Source organism: Spermophilus citellus (assembly GCF_964194105.1).
Source record: "Spermophilus citellus genome assembly, chromosome: 8".
Taxonomy (NCBI): Eukaryota; Metazoa; Chordata; class Mammalia; order Rodentia; family Sciuridae; genus Spermophilus; species Spermophilus citellus.
Genome location: NC_138189.1, coordinates 50,266,205 through 50,290,159, shown reverse-complemented (window position 1 = coordinate 50,290,159; position 23,955 = coordinate 50,266,205). Strand labels below are relative to the sequence as shown.

Below are 23,955 nucleotides of genomic sequence, written 5' to 3'. Positions count from 1 at the left end.
GTTTGTCATAGTGAAAATAATTTCTGCACATTCCTTGAATAATTGAAGAATATTTGAGACAAAAATATCAGCATAAGTAAATAGGAAGGAAGGATTAATAATGAGGAGAAAGATGTTCAAAATGTGTATTTGGAGTGGTTGGACTTGTTAGTGTAAGACTCTGGGAAAGAATGGCAGACCAAAGACTGGATTTGAGTATCTAGATCTAAAGGACAGAAATTGAAAAAGATGCTGAAATTACAAACAATGATATATAAGTAGTGGCAAAAAGGATGTTCTGAATTTAAGTCATCAACCATTTGATGTAAAAGAACATAAGAGATAGCAACAAGAATGATATTAGACATCAAGTTCTAATGATGTGCATTCCACAGGGAGAATGGAAAGCAGATATTTGGGGCTAGATTTGATAGCAAGAAGAGTCCTAAAACACGTTCTAATACACAATTGAGTGGGTTTTTCATGAGTAACAAAAACTGGTTGAAGAATATTAAAAGAGAAAAAATCAAAACCATAGAGTGCCGGGGATCCCAAAAGCCAACGGTGTGACCCCGGAGATCCAGGCTGTCTGATACACGCGGCCTGCCCCGAGGCTACAGAAGGCGTGGCGCCGCAGAGAAGGGGTTAACCAGTCAGCAGGGAATTAAGTGGCTGCGACACGGTGGTATCCCACCAGCCAAGCCCAAGCCCGCACTGACCCCCGGGCTGAGTTCGGGATTGCAGTCGGGGAAGGAAGCCGGTAAGGCCCCGCCCCCCACAAGGGACACTCCGCTAAGGCAAACAGCGGCCACCATCTTAGAGGGCTGAAGTACCCACCGCCACTCTCCGACAGATTGCAGCAACAAAACAGGTGTGTGTGACCCAGCCCAGCCCCCAAACTTAGGGGGATTTCGCATAAAATCTCTCCTAGACTTTCAGGGGGAGGCAGTATCAGAGTGAGCCTGCATAAAGACTAAAGGGGAGCTAGAGGCACCTGACGCTCAACCCCCCCTCCCATCAGTGGACAAAACAAAAGCTGCCTAGCCAGCGCTGGGGGAGGGGCAAGCAGAAAAAATCAAAACCATAGAGTGCCGGGGATCCCAAAAGCCAACGGTGTGACCCCGGAGATCCTGGCTGTCTGATACGCGCGGCCTGCCCCGAGGCTACAGAAGGCGTGGCGCCGCAGAGAAGGGGTTAACCAGTCAGCAGGGAATTAAGTGGCTGCGACACGGTGGTATCCCACCAGCCAAGCCCAAGCCCGCACTGACCCCCGGGCTGAGTTCGGGATTGCAGTCGGGGAAGGAAGCCGGTAAGGCCCCGCCCCCCACAAGGGACACTCCGCTAAGGCAAACAGCGGCCACCATCTTAGAGGGCTGAAGTACCCACCGCCACTCTCCGACAGATTGCAGCAACAAAACAGGTGTGTGTGACCCAGCCCAGCCCCCAAACTTAGGGGGATTTCGCATAAAATCTCTCCTAGGCTTTCAGGGGGAGGCAGTATCAGAGTGAGCCTGCATAAAGACTAAAGGGGAGCTAGAGGCACCTGACCCTCAACCCCCCCTCTCATCAGCGGACAAAACAAAGGCAAACAGCGGCCACCATCTTAGAGAGCTGAAGTATCCACTGCCACTCTCCCACAGATTGCAACAAAACAGGCCCAGAGTATAGCTTGAACTGCCGAGAACCATCACTGAGGGGAAATCTGGTCTAGCAGGAGAACCCAAGCCTAGCAGGAGAGAACAGGAGACTAGAGGCAAGGCTCTCGTGACTGGGCAGCTGTAAACTGCAGGCCCGCCGGCGACAGTTCATCCACTGCCAGGGTAACTGGGCGGTAGGAGAACGCCCTCCCGCTGGCGATGGATCACCTGCCCACGGCCTGAGATACTGGGCGGCGGGAGTCTGCCTGCCTGCCACGACCGGGTTCTGAAACCAAACAGAGACAGTCCACTCACACCCCCCCATTAGGGCACCCCGGCAAGGAGACTGGGGCACGGCATAGCAGAGTAGTGTCGTCACTGGAGCTCGGACGTCGGAATTCCTTCCCAGCAGAATCCACGTTAGCAGGCATAGTTCAACAACACAAAGGAGAGACATCAGAGTAATACAGAAACAAAACAAATCTATAGAAGAGAGCAGAAACACGACAATCAAAAAGAACTGGAAAGTAACGTGGACAACATGAGAAAACAAGGGAAAAAAGGATTTCAAACAATGCAAGACAACTCAATTCTACAAGAGGACATAGAAACTTCAGAAACAGGGATATGGAAAGAACTCAGGGGATACCTAACTCGAATGGAAAGGAATATTAGAGAAGACATGAGACAGCAAGTCCAAGAAATAAAAGTATATTTTGAAAATGAATTAAACAAACAAATTCAAATGGCAAAGAACGAGATCTACCAGGAGACAGAGATCTTAAAAAAAAATCAAACAATAATCCTAGAATTGCAGGAAACTATAAGCCAAATTAAAAACTCAAACGAGAATATTACAAATAGACTTGATCAAGTAGAAGTCAGAACATCAGATAATGAAGACAAGGTTTATCAACTTGAAAAGAATATAGTCAACACAGAAAAGATGCTTAAATCCCACGAACAATCTATTCAAGAGTTATGGGATGTCATAAAAAAACCAAATCTGAGAGTCATAGGGATAGAAGAAGGCACAGAGTTTCAAACAAAAGGAATGGACAACATATTAAATGAAATAATTCTAGAAAACTTCCCAGAGATGAAAGATGGAATGGATTGCCAAATCCTGGAAGCCTACAGGACCCCAAACATTCAAAACCATAATAGACCAACCCCAAGACATATAATTATGAAGATAGCCAACGTACAGAACAAGGAGAGAATATTAAAAGCTACGAGAGAAAAGAGGCAGATTACTTTCAGGGGTAAACCAATTAGGTTAACGACCGATTTCTCATCACAAACTTTGAAAGCGAGAAGATCCTGGAATAATGTATTTCAAACGCTGAAAAATAATGGATTCCAACCAAGAATACTATATCCAGCAAAATTGAGCTTCAAATTTGACAATGAAATTAAAATCTTTCATGATAAACAAAAGCTAAAAGAATTTGCAGCAAGAAAACCAGCTCTGCAAAGCATTTTGAACAAAACACTACAAGAAGAGGATTTGATAAATAGTGCCCAAAACTAACAGCAGGAGGTATCTCAGTAAAGGGGGAGGAAAACAACCAAAAAGCAAAACTAGCCAAACTAAAATAAATAAATAAAGAAGCATGACTGGAAATACAAATCATATCTCAATTGTAACCTTAAATGTTAATGGCCTAAATTCACCAATCAAGAGACATAGGCTAGTAACCTGGATCAAAAAAACAAATCCAACAATATGCTGCCTTCAGGAGACTCATATGATAGGAAAAGATATACACAGGCTGAAGGTAAAAGGTTGGGAAAAATCATACCACTCATATGGCCCTCGGAAGCAAGCAGGAGTGGCCATACTCATATCGAATAAAATCAACTTCAAACCTAAGTTAATCAAGAAGGATAAAGAAGGTCACTATATACTGTTAAAAGGAACCATCCACCAACAAGACATAACAATCATCAATTTGTATGCACCAAACAATGGAGCTGCAACGTTCATAAAACAAACTCTCCTCAAGTTCAAGAGTCAAATAGACCACAACACAATAATTATGGGTGACTTCAACACACCGCTCTCGCCATTAGACAGATCCTCTAGACAAAAGCTGAATAAAGAAACTATAGAACTCAACAGCACAATCAATAACCTAGACTTAACCGACATATATAGAATATATCAACCATCATCAAGTGGATACACGTTCTTCTCAGCAGCACATGGATCCTACTCAAAGATAGACCATATATTATGCCATAAGGCAACTCTTAGTAATTATAAGGGTGTGGAGATAATACCATGCACCATATCTGACCATAATGGAATGAAATTGGAAATCAATGATAAAAGAAGGAAGGAAAAATCCTACATCACATGGAAAATGAACAATATATTATTGAATGATCAATGGGTTGTAGAAGACATAAAGGAGGAGATGAAAAAATTCTTAGAGTCAAATGACAACACAGACACAACATACCAGAATCTATGGGACACAATGAAAGCAGTTTTAAGAGGGAAATTCATTTCTTGGAGTTCTTACCTCAAAAAAAGAAAAAACCAACAGATAAATGAACTCACACAACACCTCAAAAACCTAGAAAAGGAAGAGCAAAACAACAGCAAATATAGTAGAAGACAAGAAATAATTAAAATTAGAGCAGAAATCAACGAAATTGAAACAAAAGAAACCATTGAAAAGATAGATAAAACTAAAAGTTGGTTCTTTGAAAAAATAAATAAGATAGACAAGCCCTTAGCCATGCTAACGAAAAGAAGAAGAGAGAGAACTCAAATTACTAACATACGGGATGAAAAAGGCAATATCACAACAGACACTACAGAAATACAGAAGATAATTAAAAAGTATTTTGAAACCCTATATTCCAATAAAATAGAAGATAATGAAGATATCGATAAATTTCTTAAGGCATATGATTTGCCCAGATTGAGACAGGAAGACACACACAATTTAAACAGACCAATAACAAAAGAAGAAATAGAAGAAGCCATCAAAAGACTACCAACTAAGAAAAGCCCTGGACCAGATGGCTATACAGCGGAGTTCTACAAAACCTTCAAAGAAGAATTAATACCAATACTTTTCAAGCTATTTCAAGAAATAGAAAAAGAAGGAGCTCTTCCAAATTCATTCTATGAGGCCAACATCACTTTGATCCCAAAACCAGACAAAGATACTTCAAAGAAAGAAAACTACAGACCAATATCTCTAATGAACTTGGATGCAAAAATTCTCAATAAAATTCTGGCGAATCGAATACAAAAACATATCAGAAAACTTGTGCACCATGATCAAGTAGGATTCATTCCTGGGATGCAAGGATGGTTCAATATACGGAAATCAATAAATGCTATTCACCACATCAATAGACTTAAAGACAAGAACCACATGATCATCTCGATGGATGCAGAAAAAGCATTTGACAAAGTACAGCATCCCTTTATGTTCAAAACACTAGAAAAACTAGGGATAACAGGAACTTACCTCAACATTGTAAAAGCTGTATATGCTAAACCTCAGGCTAGCATCATCCTAAACGGAGAAAAACTGAAGGCATTTCCTCTAAAATCTGGAACAAGACAGGGATGCCCTCTATCACCACTTCTATTCAATTTAGTTCTAGAAGTACTAGCCAGAGCAATTAGACAGACAAAAGAAATTAAAGGCATAAAAATAGGAAAAGAAGAAATTAAACTATCGCTATTTGCGGATGACATGATAATATACTTAACAGACCCAAAAGAGTCTACAAAGAAGCTGCTAGAGTTAATAAATGAATTCAGCAAAGTGGCAGGGTATAAAATCAACACGCATAAATCAAAGGCATTCCTGTATATCAGCAACAAAACCTCGGAAATGGAAATAAGGAAAACCACTCCATTCACAATATCCTCAAAGAAAATAAGATACTTGGGAATCAACCTAACAAAAGAGGTGAAAGATTTATACAATGAAAACTACAGAACCATAAAGAGAGAGATAGAAGAAGATCTCAGAAGATGGAAAAATGTACCCTGTTCATGGATAGGCAGAACTAACATCGTCAAAATGGCGATATTACCCAAACTTCTCTACAGGTTTAATGCGATGCCAATCAAAATCCCAATGGCATTTCTTGTAGAAATAGACAAAGCAATCATGAAATTCATATGGAAAAACAAAAGACCCAGAATAGCAAAAGCAATTCTAAGCAGGAAGTGTGAATCTGGAGGCATAGCGATACCAGAGGTCAAACTGTACTACAAAGCAATAGTAACAAAAACAGCATGGTACTGGTACCAAAACAGGTGGGTAGACCAATGGTACAGAATAGAAGACACAGAGACTAATCCACAAAGTTACAACTATCTTATATTTGATAAAGGGGCTAAAAGCATGCAATGGAGGAAGGATAGCATTTTCAACAAATGGTGCTGGGAAAATTGGAAATCCATATGCAACAAAATGAAATTGAATCCCTTTCTCTCGCCATCCACAAAAATTAACTCAAAATGGATCAGGGAGCTAGGTATCAAATCAGAGACACTGCGTCTGATAGAAGAAAAAGTTGGCTACGATCTACAAATTGTGGGGTCAGGCTCCAAATTCCTCAATAGGACACCCATAGCCCAAGAGTTAACAACAAGAATAAACAAATGGGACTTAATTAAACTAAAAAGTTTTTTCTCAGCAAGAGAAACAATAAAAGAGGTAAATAGAGAGCCTACATCCTGGGAACAAATCTTTACCCCCCACACCTCCGATAGAGCCCTAATATCCAGAATGTACAAAGAACTCAAAAAATTAAACAATAAGATAACAAATAACCCAATTAACAAATGGGCCAAGGACCTCAACAGACACTTCTCAGAGGAGGACATACAATCAATCAACAAGTACATGAAAAAATGCTCACCATCTCTAGCAATCAGAGAAATGCAAATCAAAACCACCCTAAGATACCATCTCACTCCAGTAAGATTGGCAGCCATTATGAAGTCAAACAACAACAAGTGTTGGCGGGGATGTGGGGAAAAGGGTACACTTGTACACTGCTGGTGGGACTGCAAAATGGTGAGGCCAATTTGGAAAGCAGTATGGAGATTCCTGGGAAAGCTGGGAATGGAACCACCATTTGACCCAGCTATCGCACTTCTCGGACTATTCCCTGAGGACCTTAAAAGAGCGCACTATAGGGATACGGCTGCATCAATGATTATAGCGGCACAATTCACAATAGCTAGACTGTGGAACCAACCTAGATGCCCTTCAATTGATGAATGGATAAAAAAAATGTGGCATCTATACACAATGGAGTATTATGCAGCACTAAGAAATGACAAAATCATAGAATTTGCAGGGAAATGGATGGCATTAGAGCAGATTATGCTAAGCGAAGCTAGCCAAGCCCTAAAAAACAAATGCCAAATGTCTGCTTTGATATAAAGAGAAAAACTAAGAACAGAACAGGAAGAAAGAGCATGAGGAAAAGACTACAGTAAACAAAGACGAATGGGGGGAGAGAAACGGAGAGAGAAGGGAAAGCATATGGAAATGGTAGGAGACCTTCAAGGATACATAAAATTATAAGAGGTTATGAGGGGCAAGGGGGAGGGAAAAAAAAAAAAAGGGAGAGAATTGAACAACAGCAGGGGAGGTAGAGAGGGAAGATGGGAGGGGAGGGGAGGGGAGGGGGGATAGTAGGGGATAGGAAAGGTAGCAGAATACAACAGTCACTAATATGGCATTATGTAAAAATGCGAATATGTAACAGATGTGATTCTGCAATCTGTATTTGGGGTGAAAATGGGAGTTCAAAGCACAATTTGAGTCTAATGTATGAAAGATGATATATCATGAACTATGTAATGCGATAAATAATCAATAAAAAAAAAAGAATATTAAAAGAACTTTTATGTTACAGAAAAAAATATTGAGTGTAATTTGATATTTAGAAGTTTATAACAGATGTTGGACCAGGAGTGGTTTAAAGTGCATTGAAAAAGTCTGAAAAGGCCTGGAGAAGTGGACAATCAGGTCTGATCAGTGCAGTTGTGCAAAAAAAAAAAAAAATAGGAAAAGTGCCATTGTGCTAATGCATTCTCTGGGAGACTTGAATAGCTGATGATGTCCAAAGGAAACGACATGTAGGCATAGCAATCAGTCTTGATATTTCTTTAGATGATAGTGAGTAATTAGATGAATAAATTGGCTATAAACTTTAGTGAAGATAAATGGTTCAGTTTCACTCTATGTTCTTCTTTTCCTCCCACACAATTCTTATTTAGTGCCTTGAATTGTTCTGAGATATGAATTTGTTTTATACCTCTTTTCATCACCTTGTAATTTCATAATTATGAGTATTTGTTTATGTCGCTTTAAAATTTTGCATTTTTTAAAGCCAATTTCTTTATACTTCCACAGAAATACTGTTCTGCAATTGCTGATTATACAGTGTTATAGCACCTTGTCTTTCTTAGTTGAGCAGTTTGTAATAGCAAACTTTCTAGCAGATGCTTTTTCTTTCTAAGGTCAGCAAAATAATACATGTTTTATTGGTGCTGGTTTGCATTTAACTTTTTTAGATTTTTTTTTGAAGATGAGAGAGAAAACAGATCCTTTTTTCAGAAACACAGACTCTATCACTAACATATTAATGTCCTACTGACTAAAAAATGAAAAAAAAATTTCACAGTATTATTTTTAAATACCATGGAATAAGAGTTTTTTTAAAGTGATATCCATTTTAAAAGTTCTTCATTTCATTTCCCACCAAATGTAGGAATATATGCTATGCTATCCTTTAAATACATATATTACACATATCTGTGAGAGAAAACCAATGTTAACTATTTGTATCTTTTAGGAAATTCTTACCTTACACAAAAACTTTCTTTCTTCCAGATAACCCTAATGCTATTCTTTTGAATAAGACTATCTTCATTTCATTTAACAATTTTTTGCTTTTAAAAAATTATCTTGATTTTCTTGCAAATCTCTTCTTCTTTAGATACACCATATGGAATACTTCAGAATCATCACATGAAAAGGCACATTTCAAGCCCAGTCATCATGTTTGACATTTTCTATTGATGTTTTCTTGCCTGCTATCTTTCCTTTAAAATATTGAGTCAAAAACTAGGTGTAAAATTGGAGCTCCATTCATTATATTTAAGTACAAGAAGGCTGTTACCATTTATTTTCTGGAAAATCAATTTATTTGTTTCACCTCATGGTCATAGTTCCTTTAATTTGCTCATCCTTTGCTCTAATTTCTTTACCTTGCGAGATAATTATGAATCAGGGTATCATTTGAAATGCCCTTGACAGCTATCAGGCTCATATCTGGTTTTCAGTTACACATCCACTTACTTTGGGTCAATTTTTGAAGTTAGGTTAAATAAAGTTCATTTAATAACTAAAGAGATTTTAAAAAAATATCTCTTGTATAATTTTAAAAGTCTCATATCCATGTTTATTTAAAATGTTATTAATGACATTTCTTTTCGTGAGATAAAGGATTCATTAAAATTGAGATGCACTATGGTGGCTCCAGTATTTATCATCAGCACTTGCTCATCAGCTATTATCCTTTGTTCATTTTTATACAGTGAATGTCATTAAGACACTGACACAGATTCTAAGTCTTTCTGTACATACTTGTTTTTACTTTCTATTTTATTCCTGATATGATCCTAAAATATAAATATTTCTTTTGTGCAAATTTCTAATTATATATCCATCTACATGTATTTTTTTCACATTCTTTATCTTTTAAAAAACATACAATGCTATAGGTACTATATTTCCTTTTACAAATATTAATTGCCTATGAATGGCTTATTGGATACAACAACCTTATTAAAATAAATATATGTGAATTATAGCAAGACATTACTTATTTCATTACTTAGTTAATTTAATAACTAAAGATCAATTATCTTCCAATTATCATTAAAAGAACTCTAAAGTTACAATATGGTAGAAATTATACAAATCAAGTTTAATACCTACAATGATATAAGAACCTGCCATATCATTGGAAGTACTTGGTATAGTTATCATTTATCTGTGAGCCAGTTGTCCAACTTCAATGTAAACAGCACTACAATAACCTTTTAAACTATTCAGTCATACTAGAACCCTTATGTAATATATGTCTTTTATGTTTTACAAATTTATCTTTTCTCCTTCACTTTCTTCAGTCTAATACATCTCATCCCAACAAGAAACCCAAGTAGCCATTCATCTAGTTCATAGACAGTTTTATTTGTCTACAATGATAGTTTTGTTTGGTATTTTCACCATAAAATGTGTCTTATAATGCTATGGAAAATGATGTCTTAAATGGATATTATTAAAATAAATAAAACTTGACAACTTGTATATACCCATTATAAGTATTCAATTAGTGTTCGTCAAATATAAATGAAATCTCAAAAGTTTACTTTTTGTTCAATACCCATAGTTTGCTAACAAACTCAATTAAAACTGTTATTTGTTGCATTAATAGGTATCATATTTTCTTTAACAGCAGATTTTCACTATAACAAATTTATTTTTAAATATTTTTGATCCAATGATACTAATATATATTACAAAACAACAAATATTAGCATTATATTAGTAAACACACACAGAAAGCAAAAACAAAGTGTCTTTTTCTAAATATTTTCTAAACAATAAAATGACAAAGTTAAATATGTCTTACTATTTGTCATGTTATTCCAAATTTTTTTTAGAAATAATTCTAAGTAGCATAAAACTTGTGGTTTAATTTTTGCCATATGGGTTACTTTTTCATGACAACTTCCATGTATAAGTTGTAAATTCAGGGAGAATTGATTCTTATAATCTATTATCATCACTCTTGCTGACACTTAAAAGGTAATGTTTTGAAAATAAATATTATAATTGTGGAACATTCCTTCGAAGAAATACTTCTTTTTAATTTATTATACAATGGAAAAATTTGTTTAACATTGGGTCTCAAAGTCAAGTGAATTTTCAATAGAGATTTTAAAATAATGTTATAGAATTTATGTTAAGAAAATCAAATACTAATTGTGAATCAACTTTTCAATATGGCTGTGTATAAGAAAGTTGTTTTGATGATTCTGTACAGATAGCATTATTGTATTTATTCTTTATGTTGGAATAAAGATAGCATATTAAAATGATATTTCTTTTGTGATCAATACAATCATGATATTATAAGTTGTTAATACATATTCTGATAGAGAGTCCTAGTCCTATAGAGAAAATAACCCATTTTCAAGTACTAAATTAGGCAAATTTTAAATGAGACTAAAGGTCTCCAAGTTTAAATAAACATGTTTAAGTTCTTTATTGAATAACAATTTACATCGTCAAGAGCCATCCTTGGGCTGTGTGTGGATTACATTGGCATCACAGCCTAGTGAATAGGAGAATCTCGTGTCTGGGAACTTCCACTGGAAATTTCCTCTGGCTAAGACCACCCAAACACATGTGACCCTATTCAAGTTCTTCCTGGTCCCACAGCATAGGAGACGGGGTGACCTGCTATAGCCACACAGCCTCTCAGAGATGGGTGTGACCTGCCAAGATGCCAATAAAACTGCTGACTGCAAGACTCCATCCCTGAAACCTTACGGCTGCCTTTGATGTACCCCTTAGATAAAACATGGGAGCTATTTTCTAGTTGTTCAGCTCCTGCATCTATATGGACTGGACCTGTCAGAAGCTCAAGTTCCCTTTAAAACTATCTTTGCTGACTTTTTGTCTTTTGTTCCTCACTAATCATTCTAGACTTTAATTTTTGTACAGTGGGTTACATGTTCTGTGGCAGGAAGAAGGACCCACTTAGCGTGGCTCTGGATGGCTTCTGTTATTACATAAAGTGCATCAATCTTAGGCCACACATATTGGCACATGTCTGTAGCCTAAGCACACCTATGTAACCAGTACCAAGATTAAAAAGTAGAAAACTGCCAACTGAAAGCTCTCCTCATAATTTTTTCTACTCACTCACCACCACTGCTGGTCAGCGCTCTGTCAAAGGTAGCTACTATTTTCATTTTTCACATAGTGTAACCATTTTATTCAATTTCCAAGATGCAATCTGTGCTTCAATGGAAGCTGTTAGATTTTTAATCTATGTTTTCTTATCTTTATTTATTTTTTGATAATTACTTGTTAATTTTCATTTTATAGGTCCCAAGTGGTGCCCTTCTCAAGTTGGACTACAGCTAGAATGTGGTAAGAATTTTCACTGATCCATTTATTTAATTTAGAATCAGTTTTCTACCATCAGTGTTTCATATTTATTACTTAGTGTGTATATGGAAATATTACATATTTTCACCAAGTGCTTCACTTTTATAGATGAGGAATATTAGTCTCGAAAAGATGTTTCTCACATATTCACCGTTTCTGAGTATTAGAAACAGGATCTAAGTTAAATTTTTTTCTGTCTCCAAAGTGTTAACAGCTCTACGCTCTCATTTTATTGTTCTTTGAAATATTCTTGGAGATAATGCTTTACTCCTTGAATATTTTTGTTTGTTTGTTTTTCTTTTTGGAATCATAAAGTAGGAAAAGCAAAGTAATGAGAGGCAAAATTAGTGAACTAGGAGGAGAAATATTATATTCAGTATTAAAATTTCTCAGAATTTTAAACTGTTTCTCTCAGGAGATTTTTCAATAAATACATTTAAAAATGAGTCTTACTTAAGGATCATCATTATTGACTTTGAATTAACTTATTTTTAAATTAAGAATTTTGAATTTTAATGAAAGCTGGGGTAAGATTTAATTAATTAATTTGTTTATTTATTTATTTATTTATTTATTTATTTTGTGGGAGACATTGTAAGGAAGACAAAGTCCAAAATATTAAATCTACAAGAGACATTTGAGTAATTACATTTTTAATATTTCCATTAAATAATATATTGAATTTTTTCTAAGGCTTTCGCTGACACTCAGGTTCTCTACTCTCAGCTATTACTGTCATATAAAGACAAATGCAGATTTCCTTGTATGTCTCAAAGATGTTTTTTCTCATTGATATTTTTTTAAATATGACCTCTTTATATGAGACCTGTATATTAAACACACAGGAATCCATGACATTCTTAAAAGTGACACTCTTGATAATCTCTGAATTATTCTTGTTTAGATATTCAAGTAAAATTCTCACTTCCTAGAGTTTATGAAAACAACATCATCATCTGCTTTATATCTTCCTCCACAGATCCTAGTACAATACATGAAATGTAACAGTTATACTGTTTTCTGACGTTGACTCTAATATACAGAATGTTCTTCAAGACAGCTGAAGATGTCAATGTGAAATGTAACTTGAATGTGAAGGATAGTATAAGGGAATTAGAATTGTTAATCCAACTTTTTGCTTTTTTCTTACATTTATTTACCTGATTGAGTGTACTGGGATTTGATCTGAGCATGGTATAAGTGTTTGATAAGTCCTTGGATAGGAACATGTTAATGTATTTGATAAAAGAGTCACTTAATTAACTGAAAGATTAGAGTATTGTTGCAAAATAAAAAGTTTATTTAGGTAACTTTAGAATTTTACCTTGACTTTTATAGTTACCTATCTATAGATCTTCTTTTGTAATGTGGAATAAAATATTTAAATCATTTTAAGTATTCTAAAAATTGTCTTTATAAAGCATGTAATGACTCTTGCATACTATGAATTTTTCACTAATCATATTAATAAATAATTATATTATAAAGGAAATACACAGTACTATAAAACAAAACAGACTCAGAAAAATTAATTATGTTTGCTCACAGAATATATTTACCAGAATTAATTGCTTTATGGGCAATAACCTCATATGAAATGAGAGACTTATACAAAAATCTTTATAAAGAGACATCTCTGAAGCATCAACAAGATTTAGCAGACTTTGATTGTTTTTCAGTTATTTTGTTTGTTCTTTTTTGGTTATACATGACAGGAGAATGTATTTTGATATATATATATATATATATATATATATATATATATATATATATATATATGGAGTATAACTTCCCATTCTTGTAGTTGTACATGATGTGGAGTTGCACTGGTCATGTATTCATATATGAACATAGGGAAGTTATGTTAGATATATTCTATTGTCTTTACTATTCTCATCCTTCTTCCCTTTCCACATTCCCCTTGACCAATTGGGTGAAACTTTGTTCCTCCCTCTCCCCACCCCAAAAGCCTATTGTGAGTCTATTCTTCTTTATGGCTCAGTAATATTCCATTGTGTATATGTACCACATTTTGTTTATCCATTCATCTATTGAAGGACACCTAGGTTGGTTCCACAGCTTAGCTATTATAAATTGGCAAGCTTTGATTTTTATGGTTAAAATGGTAAACATTTATTTAGCTCACTGGTTCCGCTGAAACAGACTCTACTTGGCTGAAGTTAACTATATTAATTTTTGCAGCTGTGTTTAGCTGTTAATGACAGTTGTAGCATGGCTCCAATTATGTGGTCATGTGCTATATGATTGTCATCCTGTGGCAGGAAATTCTGCGTTTTTTCACATGGTGGAAACAGAAATGTAAACAATAAGCAGATGCACTCAAAAATTCTTGAGACCCAGATTTGGAAGTGGTAAATGATCTCTTGCCTCACATTCTGTTAGTCAAAGCAAGTCATTAGCTTATATTTGAGGGTGGAGAAGTACATATCAACTGTCTATGAAGAAACTACAAAGTTATACTGGGAATAATATGAATATGGGGATGGTTAAAAATTATAGTTATTATTACAGTAAATCTGTCATGCAAACTGATAAGTAAAATATGTTGTTTTGCCACCTTAATGACATGCTTCATAATGAACTGGAAAGACTGGTTTAAATTTCTAATTATTATTATTATTGGATCGCTACATTAGTTGAAACATGGATAGAATTGGCTTTTATTCTCTTCTCATGACTATCTGCAACCAATACATAAAACATATCCACAAGCATAAACTACAACAGACTTGAGAAACCCCCAGGTTTAGGGGTATGCAATCCAGAGCCTGGCCCATTCCTAAGAAAATATCCAAAGACAAACGTATACTTGAGTTAATGTGTGCAGGAAATGTGAAGTCCTTACCTGACTGAATTATCATCTAGAAGGAGCAGCAGTATCTCCTACTAGACATGTTCTCTTGATTCCACATGCTTCTCCCTCTTGGAATAGGAGCATAGTCATGGAAGGCCAAGGACCAGAGTCCAGATTCCTAAATCTAAGAGTGATGTGATTTATGATATATCTGGATTTTGTCAGGTTGTTTTTCAAAATGTCAAATTGATGGAACATTTTAAAAATAAAAGGTCAGTGCTCCCTTAAAATTAACAAGGATGAAAGAGGAATAAAAACTAATCCTTCTTTTAGGAGTGCCAATAAATGTGTGTTGGAAAGGTATTTTCAGTACACTTTCAAGTGATACAAAGCATCAGAATTTTTTCCCTATTAACATTTTCTCATTCCTATAATACAATTTCAAAGTATTATTGACCATATAGTAATCAAATTATTTATCTTGATTCATATTTTGTTAGCTTTTTATGTTACAAATTACCACAAATTTAACATTCCAGAGCTATTCCCTTTTATTACATTATATCCGGAGTCTCTGCTCAGCATAGGTTAAACCTGTAATCAAAGTGTTGGTGGAGATGAATTCTCATCTGAAGACCCTTCAGTAAAACACCCTTCCATCTTCATTCATGTTGTTGGAAGAGTTTGTATGTTCTTTAAATTGTGCTTGTATTTGTTTGTTTGTTGCAATAATGTGACTGAGGCTTCTGTTTAATTACTGGATGTCAGGTGGTAAGGCTTTTATCTGTTCTGTGAGACCACCCGTAGTCTTGACATGTGCCCATCTCTGCCTTCCAGCTAAGAGTGGCACAAATCTTTCTAACATATTCAATCTCTGAATTCTTGTTTCTGATCTCTAAATATAGATTTTAAAATTCACACAATTAGATCAGGTCCACCTGGATAATTGCCTTTGCTAAAAGCCAAGTAACACAATTTAGTAAAAAAGCAATCATTATTACAGTCACAATCCCAGGGATAAGAAAGAGGACAAGAATCTTATAGCTATGTATTAAAAACCTGCCTAACACATATATCTTCTTAGTATAAATCTGAGCTACATTCACATTTTCAAGGTAATACCAATTTTATGTGTATATGCATGTGTGTATGTGTGTATACATTTAAAGCAGATTTTTGAAATGTAACTGTAAAATGGTTCTCATTAAAGTACCCAGAGTATTATTACTATTTCCATTTAAATTCTCGGGTTATTCAAGTTATGAATCAAGCCCGGGTGCCTGTCAATTGATGAATGGATAAAGAAAATGTGGTCCATAACATGGTGGAGTTTTACTCAACCATGAAGAAGAGTAAAATTGCCAGTAAATGGATGGAACTGGAGAACGTCATGCTATGTGAAATAAGTAAGGGTGGAAAGTGTAATTTCATATGTAGAAGCTAGAGCAAAACAAGGGGGGAAATAAGAGGAGGGAGAATCACATAAAAATAGAGGAGAACACAGTGGAGTAGAAGAAGGGGATTGAGGGGGAGGGAGGAAGCATGGGAAAGGGAAGAACAGTGGAATGAAACTGCCCAAACTATCTTATGTACATATATGAATATATCACAGTGAATTCCATTTCTATGTATGTTTATAATGCATTATTTAAAAAAACAAACTATAAATAAATAGGAAAAAAAGACCTGTAGAGTAGAATGAAGGGAACAGCGGGAGGGAGGAGGAAACAGAAAGGAGAAGTACTAGGTACTGAATTAATATAACATGCTTGTGTCATTATATCAAAAGGAACCCCAATATATTTAGAACTATATTAATAAAAAATTTAATAAAATTGGAATACTATATTTTCAAGTAAAAACTCTATCATTTCAAAATAGATTGTCATTTTTGAGACTAATATTATTTTTCTCCATATGTCAAGTTGTCAGAGTTCAAAATTATCAATACAAATTTTATAACTCACAAATATAAAAATAGAAAAGAACAAATAAAAATAAATAATTTTTCTGGCTAATAAAATTGGATGTATCATATTACCATCTTTAAGTGTAATACACAAGAACTATATATTTTAACTTATTTTAAATAACCCTGATTATGAATGTAAATAAGCATTTGAAATTCTGAAAATCACCTCATGGTAAACTCAAATTAACATTTTTCTGCTTCTTTCAAAAAAGGAAAATGGAATGACAACTTTTCATAAGAGGGATATTACAAATCAAGTTGCACTATAAAGCATGATATATATAATAGCAATTATAATAACAAAAATATCAGCATTATACCCACAAGATTTATCCATTTAGTACATTTGACTCCACTATTTTTTCTTCCCCCATAATATACATTGTTATGAATTAAAAACACATTAATCTCATCTCTTTAAGGAATATTTAAGCTTTTTTTTCAATTTTTGTTATTATAAACAATGCTAAAAAAATTACATACATATCTTTATTACACGTATTTCAGACTTGTCTGGTGTTAATTTTTATGAATAGAATGTTTACTTCTTCTAAGACATGGTTTCTATCCTATTTTGTGAGTGTCCTCAGTAACTTTTAGGGTATCTTCCTCTCTCTGTGTCTGAAACCTGCAGAGCTGGAGAGCTCAGTCTGTTTTTACTGTATTATTTTCAAACTAAATTTTTTATGTCTTTTTTTAAAGAGAGAGAAGAGACAGGGAGAGATAATTTTTTAATATTTATTTTTCAGTTTTCAGTGGACACAACATATTTATTTATTTATTTATTTATTCATTATTTATTTATTTATTTATTTATTTTTAATGTGGTGCTGAGGATCGAACCCAGCGCCTCCTCGAGCTTGCCAGTTGAGTGGGTTATTACAGCTTGAGCCACAGCCCCAGCCCTCAAACTAAATTTTTAAACCAACCAGTCAAGCTCTGTGGCTTTAAATGTTAATGACTTTCAAGTATCTTCTGAGATATCCATTGAGCTGCTTACATGACAACTATTTCTTGAATAACAAATATCACAAATGTAACATATGCTTATAGAACTCTCAATTTGCACTCCCAAATCCTGCTCTGTTCTCAGTCTTCTTCATGTAAGTTAATGAGATAATAATACACTTAAGTACTCAACCAAAAATATAAGAACTGTTTTATCTCACTGAATCCTCTCCTCTCAACCATTTCATCAGCAAGTTTAACATGATCTTTGATCAAAATATATCAGGAATTAATAATTCATCAATATTTCCATCAGTTACCACCTTAATCCAAATGAACATCATCTGTTGCTTGATCAGTTTTCAGTGACTCTCGAATAATCTTCTTTGTTCCCCTTCTCATTTTCCACACAGATCCTGAGTGATCCTTAAAAAGATAAATCACGCCACTCTTTTCATGCTTTTTAGTGATTATTGGAATTCATCTACCTGCATCTAATTTTCCTTATTAAAAAAAAATCATTTAGAGAGTAGTTGAGATTTAGGTTTATTAATGTCTAAAATTAAACTGTATAAAAAAATCTTGTATCTTATTTGACTAGGTTCTAATTCTAGATTTTTAAAAGTAGCTATACATTTATTTTATAAAATGTATTGTTCATTATTTTCAGTTTGAAAGATTATTATGCATTTTACTTTCTATACAAATTTCTTTGCAGTCATTGGTTTCAAATTAAGAAAATATTTATCTTTATTTTCAATTTGTATTTAAATAGTATTTTCTTATTCTTTTTATCTTAGGTGGACCTTTTTTGAGGGACCACATCACTATTCAAAGTGTTGCAGCTTCCTCTATTATAACACTGTATTTTACAGACCTAGGTCAGCAAGTCAGCTGGACCACAGTAAGTGTCAACTTGAAATGCAATATACATGTCCCATATTTTGTTCTAATTCACATATTGACAGATTATTTCTATCAAATAAATTGACAGTGAAACAAGTATTGGGCTGGATGGATGGTATTTTTATTTCTACATTCTTAATATAATTGGTAGTCAAAGTTCTATTGAAAAATTCGAGCAACAGAAATTAATGGCCAGGTGCTACAGCATACACCCATAATCCCAGTGGCTTAGCTGGGAGGATTCCAAGTTGGAGGCCTGTCATTGGAATTTATGGAGACCTGGTGTCAAAAGAGTGCCCTTCGGCTCAATCCATTGGAAAAAGAAAGAAAGAAGGAAGGAAGAGAGGGAGAAAGGAATCCCTGGTTTAATAAAGGAAATATGGATTTATACACACACACACACACACACAATCCACCTTCTGACCTGGGGCATCAACTGTGCTACTTCTCTGCTTTGTCAGGTGAAAGGTATCTCTTTACTTTTCCCTTCTAGGAGCCTAAGGACATCAAAGAATCTTTTGTCTTTTGACTATGGAAAGGGGAGGGATAGAATATTCAGTAAAAAGAGAGCAGAGGGAAGACTTTTAGGAAACTCTGAGAATGAAGAAGCAAGATTTCTTTCAGCTTTTGAAAGGTTATTTTGGCTCTCTTTGGGGACAATAGGAGCTCTCAAAATGGCCACCGTTGATTTCAATAGCATTAGAAGAATGAGGACTACAATAAAGAATATGAAGTGCTAAAAAAGTAAAAATACTCAATGGTCATTCACAGTCATTGAGCTACTCTTAAGTGATGGAATGAGTTGAGGAAAAAGTTTCAGCAGCAAGAGAAAATACCATAAGATTTTTAGTAACAGAGGCAGGTAATGTTAATCTGACAATCGTGAACAAAGAATAGTGCATTCTATTTTTTTCAATTAATTTTTTTCACAAAGGGCATTCTTTTACGTGTACTTTTTAAATTTGGACCTTTTTGTTTCGAATTACATTTCATGTTTGCCATAAAATCACTATTATTTATATTTTTCTTTCAAAGTGGCTTTCCTTTTGATAACATTAAAAATCAACATTGTCATTCATAGTGCTTTGAGCTTTTCCTTTAAAGAACCAATTTTAAAAATTATTACAAATGCAGCTTAATTCACACATTATTATTTAATTCTCTAAAACAGAAATTCAAGTTTACATTTATTAATTAAAATATCATCATATCTTTCAGTTTTCTAAAAATCTTTGCTTTTGAGGTGTATTTTCTTTCTGTATGTTTTTTTTTTCAGTTCTATTTTAAAGGTCTGATGTTATTGTTGTAAATAGTTGTTACGGTTTACAAAATCTGTGGAGCTTTTGAATGATAATTTGTTGCACTAAAAACTGAATTTAGATTGTTCCAAATTCTTGAAAGTTATATTATAATATTTGGAAAAAATAAAAAACTATTCATGCATGCATTGTGTACACAAAGTTTTTAAAACTTAAACAGGACACCTCCATAGCCGGTTTAAAGGGATTCTGGACAGGATGATTTGATCTACTGAAGTTAAAATATTCGAGGATTCTTTTCCCACATTTATAATGAAAAGGGAATTCTGTTTACAGAAATTGTGTTAGGGTGAGCAGCATTAACCATGAGTTCATTAAAAATTTCCAGCTGCAACGTTTGGATAAGCTCTGCATAGTAAAAGCACTAATTTGGAATTCTATGACAACTATACTAGAAAATTATATCTTATTTGAGGAGAAAGTTATCTAAATGACAAAGAGAACTCTGGAGATAGGCTGGATATTTTTAAATCAGTCCTCTGGTTCACACATCATTTTTCACCAACTGAGCCAGTCCTATTAAATGCTAAAAATATACACATTACATTGCAATCACACTCACTTTATATCAAATAAATTATACAACAAAAGCAATGGCTTACAACATACAACATTCATATGCATTTATAAAACATTAAAATGTGCTCCTAAGCATTTTATGGGTTTTTTTTTTTTTGGAAATAATCTATTTAATTTAGCAAAGTAAAAATTTAGATTTTAATGTTTTGCACAAAGTAAGTGTGCTACACATTATTGAAAAACCTCCTACCTCAATAAAAGATTGAGGATAAAATCTTAATATGAAAATATCATAATCATCATTACTAAATACTATTAAATTAAGATCTTAGTTTTCAACATTTTTTACATTAATGTGTATGTCTATAGACAATTTATTCCCTGCCTAAATTCATGCCTCTACAACCAAGATCAACTTCAGAATTATTTTATCTCCTCTAAAGAACTCTTTCATGTTACTCCTATATGTTCACATACCATTTTCTCTATCGTGGGGCAATCATCTCAATATATTTGTCTTGTGAAGAATGATGTAATAAACAGTTTTTTGGGCGAATGACATTGATTTTTCCCTAAGTAGGATGCCTTCATGATAGTTATTATATGTGTCAATACTTGGTTCTTTTTTATTGATGAATAGTATTTGGCTATACAATGGAAATGTAGTTTATTTGAATATTCACCTTCTGAAATCCAGTTGCATGATTTTCAATAATCTGCTACTATAAATTATACTGCAAGAACATCTGTGTACATTTCTCTATGCACATATTTTTTTTAATTATCTGTGATAACAGTGAGTTTTGAGAGTTCTTTATATATTCTAAAAAAAGTCCTTTGTTTAATGTGTGATTTGCAAATAATTTCTCTTCATCTTTAACTTTTCTTTTTATCTTCTAACAAGAATTTTCACTGTGCAAAAAGTTTTCAGTTTGAAAATGATTTAAGAATACTGTCTTTATAGGTTTTCAGGTATCTGGAATTCTCAACCATGTCTTTGAACACATAGACAATAGGCTTTTTAATTCTCTCTCTCTCTGTGTTATTCTTGTCATGTGAATCTTCAATGCATTTATTTCAAATGTCTGCTGTTCCCCTTAATTTGGGTCACAATATCCCCTGTCATGGTATACCCACATACTTTTGACAAGTACAAAAATATTATGTGAAAAACTTTGAAAGCTAACTCAGTCTGAGGGTGATGTTATCTTCTTTCAAAGATAATTTATCATACTCTGGATGGACTGATTGCACTGTTGGGTCCAGGTCATCTTATCTAATCAATGATTGAAATTATTTCAGGCTGAGCTATAGTACCTGTGAATACAGTACTTATTAGGTATCTTCATCCCTGAGAGATAATGGGCCACTGGTTTTTAAAATTAATATTATTATTTACATTCCTGGGAATGGTCAAAGATCTGCTTATTCATTTTTCATGCTCTTATCAGGCTTCATATCCCAGGTTCAATTGGTTTTCTCCAGAGCACTTTTTCAAAGGTTTGAAATCCCAATTCTTCAAAGACTCAAGAGCTCTCTGGAACCTAAAAATACTATTAAAAATATTTTGATAAATTTTTCTCTCTGGGCTCATAAGAATGATTTGTTTAAATTACCTATTATCTAAACTAAACTTCTCCATATAACAATCAAATATAACAAACTAAAAATATGTTAAAACCAATTTTCATGTAATATTATGTTATCTTCAATAACATTCATTAATACAAAGTGATATTATTTTTGGAAAGTGTTCTCATAATTTTATTTGTACTTCTCTTTTCTTGAGAATATGAAGATTGGAAACACTTTATTTTTGTTGTTAATTTCCTACAACTCTGAAACAGGCAATTTATTTTGTTTCCAATTTCCATTTGGTAATTTTATGACAATAAAGTAATTCCAACACCTTAACATTGTTAGTGCTAAAAAGATTTCCGTTTCAAGATAGGATCAAATGCAATAAACACTGTTTGAGTATGCAAGTTCCAAACAATCAACAATGCAGCCTCATGTTGTTGCTTTTATTTATTAAAAAATAAAGTTGCCATTTCCCCTTTGCATTTTAGAAATATACATATGCAGTTGATTTTCCATTTCTGTGGGTCACTCTATCCATGGACTGAAACAACAATGGATCATACACTATGCTGTTATATGTAAAATATTTGTATCTGTACTGGACATAAACACATTTATTTTTCCTCAATATTTTTTAAACAATACAGCATACAACTGTTTGGATACTATTTACATCTTATTAGATATTTTAAATAATCTAGATATAATTTGGAGTATACTAGAAAATGCAAATGGTAATTTTTAAATATTATGTCATTTTACAGACATGGGCAACCATGGTTTGTGGTATCTGCACTGGTCCCAGAATCCATCACCATAGATAGCAAGGGATGATTGCATAACAAGTTGAAGATTTTACAGAATTCCAACAGCTCTCAATTACATCATTTGCCTAGCAGAAGTAATGAATTTTGCATTAAAAGCAATATGTTACTTTAATCCAGAAACTTTGTAAAAAGTATAAATGAGTACAGGTTGATAATGGAAATAAGTCAAAATTTAAATGTAGATTATATCTTCAAAATAAGTAGAAAATTTAATTACTTCTTTTGATATAGAATCTCAGATTATGGTTTATATTGGAGATTTTTTGTAAGTTCTTATAATTCACTTGACCTGTGTACATATGCATTTCTGTTTGGTTATGCCTGATTTTTATATATTTTTAATTTTTTAATTCTTTGTGGAAGAGCAATTCTATTTTGATAAGCTATTATATTAACATTTTAATATCTGGTCCTTATATTGAAACATTTTTTGATTACTTTCTCAGCTTAGTAAAACATCTTTCATCTTTTCTTATATTTAGACTCAAATGATTTTTTTTCGAAAAATGCATTGTCCAAAAGTTAGTTATTATCATCCTCTAGTGATTTAAATATGTACACTTCATATGTATGTACCATTTTAACTTCCATGTTTCAGCCTTAACAATATATGTGATAAAGTATTGAGCCTTCTAAAATATATTCATGTACACTAGCATGCTTTTCAGATTTCTTTTTATGAGACATAGTGATAAGAATATAATTTAATTTCCTCTGGTCCAAAGAAACTTCATATCTATGGTAGGCTTTTATTAACTTAATAAATAGTGACTTTTATTCAGATTAATTATTGTTCACATCATTGTTCTTTTTTGATCTATGTCTAGAGAATTTTCTCAAATGTTATTTTATTATTTGATGCTGAGATACATTTTTAAACTTTTTTTGTCGTTGTACAAAAATGTTCACCTTCCTCATTATTACAATGTGTTGACAAACATTCAATAGTGAACATTCTCCTTATATTTGAAAAATCTGGCATGTCATAAGTCATAAATTAAGATAGTCTCTCAAACAAAGTTGCTTTTACAATGGATCAACCAGATATTGTATTATGTTTACCTTCAGAAGTCTTTCTTGGCTTATGAGATATATATTGCTAAAAGTAGAATTATAACCAGAGACCTGCATGTAAAAAAGGCCATATTTATTATGTATTATTATTATAAAAACCATGTAATATACTTACATTTAAGTATACATTT

At 33.6% G+C, this 23,955-nt stretch overlaps 1 protein-coding gene across 1 annotated transcript in view; it reads left to right on the top strand.

The window, feature by feature from the left end:
• Positions 1 to 23,955, top strand: part of TECRL (trans-2,3-enoyl-CoA reductase like) — a 91,489-nt gene that overhangs the window by 42,629 nt on the left and 24,905 nt on the right. Inside the window, exons 3-4 of the mRNA XM_081303239.1 lie at positions 11,801 to 11,845; positions 18,399 to 18,502. Of these exons, the coding sequence (XP_081159365.1) occupies positions 11,801 to 11,845; positions 18,399 to 18,502 (149 nt within the window). The remainder of the gene's footprint in view (positions 1 to 11,800; positions 11,846 to 18,398; positions 18,503 to 23,955) is intronic.